This window comes from Lolium rigidum, chromosome 1 (assembly GCF_022539505.1).
Source record: "Lolium rigidum isolate FL_2022 chromosome 1, APGP_CSIRO_Lrig_0.1, whole genome shotgun sequence".
Lineage (NCBI taxonomy): Eukaryota > Viridiplantae > Streptophyta > Magnoliopsida > Poales > Poaceae > Lolium > Lolium rigidum.
In genome coordinates this window covers 280210566-280216566 of record NC_061508.1, presented here as the reverse complement: position 1 = coordinate 280216566, position 6001 = coordinate 280210566, and the positions used below count along the sequence as shown (strand labels likewise).

General features: G+C 51.4%; 1 protein-coding gene across 1 annotated transcript; it reads left to right on the top strand.

Moving 5' to 3' along the window:
* Nucleotides 1–1099: 1099 nt before the first annotated feature.
* Nucleotides 1100–5816, top strand: LOC124694702 (multiple organellar RNA editing factor 2, chloroplastic-like). The gene is made up of 4 exons (XM_047227660.1): nt 1100–1470; nt 1600–1697; nt 3148–3213; nt 5355–5816. The coding sequence occupies exons 1-4, from the start codon at nt 1100–1102 to the stop codon at nt 5498–5500; spliced, it is 681 nt and encodes a 226-aa protein (XP_047083616.1). The 3' UTR covers nt 5501–5816.
* The last annotated feature ends 185 nt before the right edge of the window (nt 5817–6001 follow it).

Below are 6001 nucleotides of genomic sequence, written 5' to 3'. Positions count from 1 at the left end.
TACAATTCCTGAAATCTCAAGGCCCAAAACGTTGACAGCTTGGGACAGCCTTGGGGGACAAGTTTAGTCCCACATTGCTAGTTGGGAGAGAGTTGGAGTGGTATATAAGGGCTGCTGTTCTAGTCATTCCAAGTGAGTGAGAATAGAAGGAGCCCTCGCGCACTCCTCCTCCTCCGCCCGCCCCTGCATGTGCATGTTCGCCGCATGTCCCTGGCTTGGCGGCTCTCCTCCCAGGCTATACAAGGAGACCGATCAGATCTGGAAAACAGTACTCTTAGATCTCTCTCTCGCGAAGTTCCTTTTGCTGTGCTACTCTCTAGTCTTCCCCATCCCGGCGACTGCGTGCACAACCGTCTGGGAGAGCAGGCCTCCGAAACTCCGTCCGTTGAGATCCTGCACCGGGAGACGGGCGATAAGGTTTTTGGGGAGCGTCTCGGCGCGACCGCTCGCCTGTCTTGTTCGTCTTCTTCATCGACGGTTCAGCTGCTTCATCGACAGATCCGACTACACCATAGGCGACATCAACAACTCCCATGGTGGTGGTGGTGCTGCTGCTGGTGCGACCTTCCCGGTCGCGATGTATGTGCTTTTCCTCTCCTACCTTGCACTGGTACTTGTTCCATGTTCAGATCTGATGCATGTGCTTAGTCTGATGTGTGTGGTTAAGTATGCTTGTGCATCTGTAATCTTGCTTTCGGTAATTAAACTCACACGAAAATTGCCTAATAATCCAACACATAGTTTCTTGACTTGGCTCCAAAATATAGAGCATAAGAATATTAATCTAATTTTTCTTTCTTGACCTGGCCCCAAAAATATAGAGCATAATAATAATTTTAATCTAAATTGTCTTTGGCCAATGCTTGCATTGCGACCTGATTCATAGTGTGTCAACATTTTTTTTAGCAAACTGCACTTGAAAATGCGATAAAAAAAATCCTCTGATTATGTGTCATGGAGCATTCTGGAATCTGGATGGGCCTGTGGGATTATTTACTTAAATAAATTGATTTGCGTAGTTCTGGACCGTCACACACGCACAGAGCCGCCGCATCCTTCTCCCCAGACGCAGTGCCGCCGCAGCTAGGGTTTTACGCAGATGGCCGCCGCCGCCGCCGCCGCCGGAGCCCGGAGGCTCCTCTCCCGACGCGCGTCCTCCTCCTCCATCTCCACCCTGCTCCGCCGTGCGGCGGCGCCGCACGAGCCGCTGCTGCGCCCGGCGGCACTCGCGGCCGTCGCCTCCCGCCTCGGCTTCCTCCGCGGGATGGCGCGGCGGCCGGGCGGCGACGGGTACTCCCCGACGCGATCCGGCGGCGGGGGCGACCGCGCGCCGACGGAGATGGCGCCGCTCTTCCCCGGGTGCGACTACGAGCACTGGCTCATCGTCATGGACAAGCCCGGCGGGGAGGGCGCCTCCAAGCAGCAGATGATCGACTGCTACGTCCAGACCCTCTCCAAGGTCCTCGGAAGGTGCGCCTCTGCCAGCCTCCCCTCATTTCTGTGGCAGCACTCACAGCAGCACACGCATGATTTTTGTGAGACATGGCATTTTAGTTCTATTGCTAACTCCTGCGCCGGCTTGCCTCATCCACGATGCAGCGAGGAGGAGGCCAAGAAGAAGATCTACAACGTCTCGTGTGAGCGGTACTTCGGTTTCGGGTGCGAGATCGACGAGGAGACATCTAACAAACTGGAAGGTTTGTTGTCCTGTCTCTGTACCAGGGATTGCCCTCTTGTTCTTCAGTGAAAGAAGTACATATAACCCCCTTAAGTATTGGGTTTGGGATGGAGAACCCCCCTAACTTTGAAGTGGGGCGCTTAACCCCCCTATGTTTGCAAAACCGGACAACTTACCCCCTTCAAGTGGTTTTCGCTAGATCTCAGGCTGTTTTGGTGGCTCGTGGACTGGTGGTTGTGGTTTTGCCGCCTCGCCGTCGTGAACCTGTGGTTTCGCCGCCGTCGTGGACGTCCGCGTCAGGTAGGATCTGGTGGAGCGGGCGCAAGGCGGGGCAACCGTGTCGCAGGCGGCTGGTCGATACGCGGGTGCGGGGATAGAGGACTGCATTGGCGTGCGGTGCTAGAGAAGGCCAAGGCCCGGAGCGGGTCGAGGCCGGCGTCGCGCATGGGCAGGGAGCAAGCGGAGAGGGCCACGCGCGCGTTGGCGAGGGAGTATGGCCTTTGTTGTGCACACAGAAAAGAGAGCGCTTGGCAGCTAGGCTTGGTGGAGCTGAGCTCGGGATGTGGACGCGCAGAAACGGTCGCGGCCGGGCGATGGAGAGCTGCATCATTGCTTGGCTTGGACATGACGACTACCACTAGCACCGCCATCATGAACGGCGGTTGCCGGAACACGCCGGCGGCAGTGTCGTCGGAACCGCGCCATATTATGCTGGCGAGCGCGATGAGGAGGGTGGTGACCATGTCGGCGGCGACGCCGGCGGTGACGGCAATGCGGCTGACACTGGCCTTGGCGATCTTGAGGTCAGCGGCGAGGCGGGTGAGCAGGGGAGATGGTGTTCACGAGTGCGAGGCCAAGATGGTGTGGAAAATCATGATAGGGACGGAGGTGGAGAGGATGCCGACAATGTCGCCGGTGGGTCAGTGGCGAGCTGCGCATGGCTGCATGTGCATTCCATCTTTACGTTGACTGACTGCAGCGAGCAGCAAACAACATCAGCTAGCATCACTCGCATCAACACACGGAGCGGCGCAGACCACAGCCTCCTCTGCATCAGCAAATTGATCGGGCCGCCGTAGCTCTCAACGTGCTCGTCCATACACTGCAGCTGTGTGCCCGGCCTTTGCCTTCTCCGTGCGCACGCATTGTCCAGCCGAGCCGCTCGCCCGCGCCACCTTTGCCCCGTCTTGCGCCTGCACCACCAGATCCCACGCGATGCAGACGTTCAGTGCGGCGAGGCGGCAAAACAACCAGTCCACGAGCCACCAAAACAAAACCGCCTGAGATATTAGCCAAAACCACCGTAAGGGGGTTAGTTGTCCGGTTTTGCAAACATATGGGGGTTAAGTGCTCCACTTCAAAGTTAGGGGGGTTCTCCATCCCAAACACAATACTTAAGGGGGTTATATGGACTTCTTTCGTTCTTCAGTAGAGGAATATATATAATGGACTTTCTGATATGTATACAGGCATTCCTGGTGTGCTGTTTGTCCTGCCTGATTCATATGTCGACCCTGAGCACAAGGACTATGGAGGTAGGTGTTTTACCTCAATCACTACAGATTTCCTTCAGGAGATCAGTTCATCTTGACATATATATGGCATTCATAGGTGTTCCATATTATTAGTTGTACTATAGTGCAATGGCCCCTGTTGCAAGTGCCAATATGATGGCCAAGTCTCTTCTAGAATTAATAATGCACCTCTAAAATGGAGCTGTATGGCTAGGATGTCCAGTTCATCACAACTACATTTCTTCAGACCACGAGCTAACCCCTAATGCTCTTCTCCATATTGGCAAAGCTAATGTCTCTAGAACGGATTGGCACCTTGTAAAACTCTAATTCAGATCAGTGGACATGAGAAAAATAGCAAATTTACTGGGTGTTTCTTATTTGATGGTATTAATATGCTTTGGAGTATTGGCCAATGACCATTCTTTACAAAATTAGTTCTGCAGTCCATCTTGGCAAAGCTGGGATGCCTACCAGGCAATTTCTTGCTTTGAATGCTAATGGACTAAGAAAAATGTCTCTCTAACTGTTCAGCACCTTGGCAATATGGGGGTTCTGATCAGTGCAGATGAAACATTACATAACTCATCTACAACCTTTTGATTTCTTTTGAGTTTAACTAGTGGCCATTCTCTATGAAGGGTTTTTATTCCATCTTGGTGAAGTTGTAACATCTTAAAAGGCAGTGTCCTGATTTAAATGATAATGTATTAAGAAAATGGTTCAGCTCCTCAGTATGATGAGGTTTTGATCTTTAGAGATGAGACATTGGTAGCACATTCATGGTTTTAAAGGCGCCAAGGCGTCCCAAGGCGATGGGGGGGCGCCTGGACGCATAGGCGCCTAAGGCGCGTTGCAAGGCGACGCCTCTGTTGAAGTTGAAGCCTTCGTTTCCTGTCGACGTCGCCTTCGTTTCCTGTCCAAGACGTCGTCCTCTTTCAGCCCAAAAGCCCCTTTCAGCCCAAAAAGCCCAACTAACTATCTAAAGCCTAACCCTAGCGATCCCAGGAACCGCACACGAGCACGTCGTCCTCCACTGTTAGCGCCGCCGGCTCTCCTGGCTCTCCCGTCGCTGACCGCCGGCTCTCCCGTCGCTGACCGCCGGCTCTCTGTCGCAGCGACCGCCGCCTCTCCCGTCTCCATGGGGCAAGGAGGAGGAGGAGGAGGCCGGGCGGAGAGGCAGCCACAAGCTTGGCCGGAGCTGGGGAGGCCGCGTGAGAGGAGCTCCCTCCTCTCTCTCTTCTCTCCCAATCGATTCCCCTGGTGCTCTTCCCTCTCTTTCCCCATCCCTGGCCCCCAATTTCCCTCCCATGACCGCCAATTTCAGTTTTCCCTCCCGCCATCGCAGTTTCCCGCTCGACCTGACCGAGGCGTCCAGAAGCAAGGAAGGCGGAGATTTTTGCGCCTAGGCGACGCCTCTGGACGCCTCAGAGACGCCTCTGGACGCCTTGGACAGGAAACGAAGGCGACGTCGACGCCTTGACCTCCTGGAGCGCTCTGACGCTTAAGCGTCGCTTAGGCGACGCCTTTAAAACCATGAGCACATTCACCTTCTCTTGGGAGTTGCTTCTTTCAAGGTATTTTTTTTAGAATGTTCAGTGACCTTCTTTCCATTTTACAAATTTGTCTTGGTAGTCCATCTTGGCGGAGCGGTTAGTTGGCAATGTCTTTCTTTGAATGCTAATGGACTAATATCAAATGTTGCTCCAACTGTTCAGCACCTTGACAAAATGGGGTTCTGATCAGTGGAGATGAGACAATGATGACATGTTCACTTCCCCTTTTATCTGTTTTGAGTTGAATTAGGGGCCAGCCTTCAACAAACTTGTCTTGCAGTTCACCTTGCAAAGTGGTGAAGCCTTCAACATATGTTGTTGTACTTTTGTTCTGGGCTGTGGCTCAAGGGGGTTATAGTTCAGTTATTTGTGTACTTCGTTAATTTCAGCAGTTCCTTTTCTTTTAATGTTAATGGATTTGAAGAAAATTTTCGATATTGGTTGTCACTTTTGTATATTGTAGCTATTGAGTGATGCATTCATGGCCATTATGTTTTCTGTATAGCTGCCTGTATAACATTTCAGTGTCTTTGGATTTTCTAGGTTATGTAGATTACCCTTCTAAATGTAATGTATTCATGATCTTTGATGTATTTGGTTTTGCAGCTGAGCTTTTTGTGAACGGAGAGATCGTTCAGAGATCTCCTGAGAGGCAGAGAAGGGTGGAACCTGTGCCACAGAGGGCATCAGACAGGCCTAGGTACAATGACAGAACCCGCTACGCACGAAGGAGGGAGAACCAGCAAAGGTGATGACCAGAGGTGATCAGATGAAGACTCAATAACAAACCGTGGCGGTTTCCCCGTTCAAATCAAAAGGATAAATATCATCTACGGAATAGAAAAATTGCATATTTACTGTATGCCAACACAAGGTGTTTCTTTTCGTCATGTTGGTGATCCTGCATCACGTATCGTCCTCTACTAGTTATTAGATACAGCCTGGAAGTTACTTGAATTGCATCCTTACTGTCAACGCTGCAGCCTTGTGCACTTGTAAATCTGGTTTGATCTTCGAATTATGCAACTCTAGTTAAAGTTCTTGGTGATAATGGATTGTTTGATAGTCGATTCAAGTGCCCTTACAATTTTTTCCATTCTATGCCGATGTCGATTTCTGCATGTGAGTGAAGTTTCAGCCTTTCAGACATTCCAAACATGAAACCTTAAAGTCAGAGTTGACCTGGAGGACTAAGAGAGAAAGTCTTCTATACTATTCTACTATTGTAGATGACTTTATGAGGGAAACATGAG

Coding starts and splice junctions, on each gene's coding strand:
- LOC124694702 (XM_047227660.1), top strand. CDS start 1,100: ATGGCCGCCGCCGCCGCCGCCGCCGGAGCCCGGAGGCTCCTCTCCCGA. Junction 1,471..1,599: donor CTCTCCAAGGTCCTCGGAAG/GTGCGCCTCTGC, acceptor TCCACGATGCAG/CGAGGAGGAGGCCAAGAAGA. Junction 1,698..3,147: donor GACATCTAACAAACTGGAAG/GTTTGTTGTCCT, acceptor ATATGTATACAG/GCATTCCTGGTGTGCTGTTT.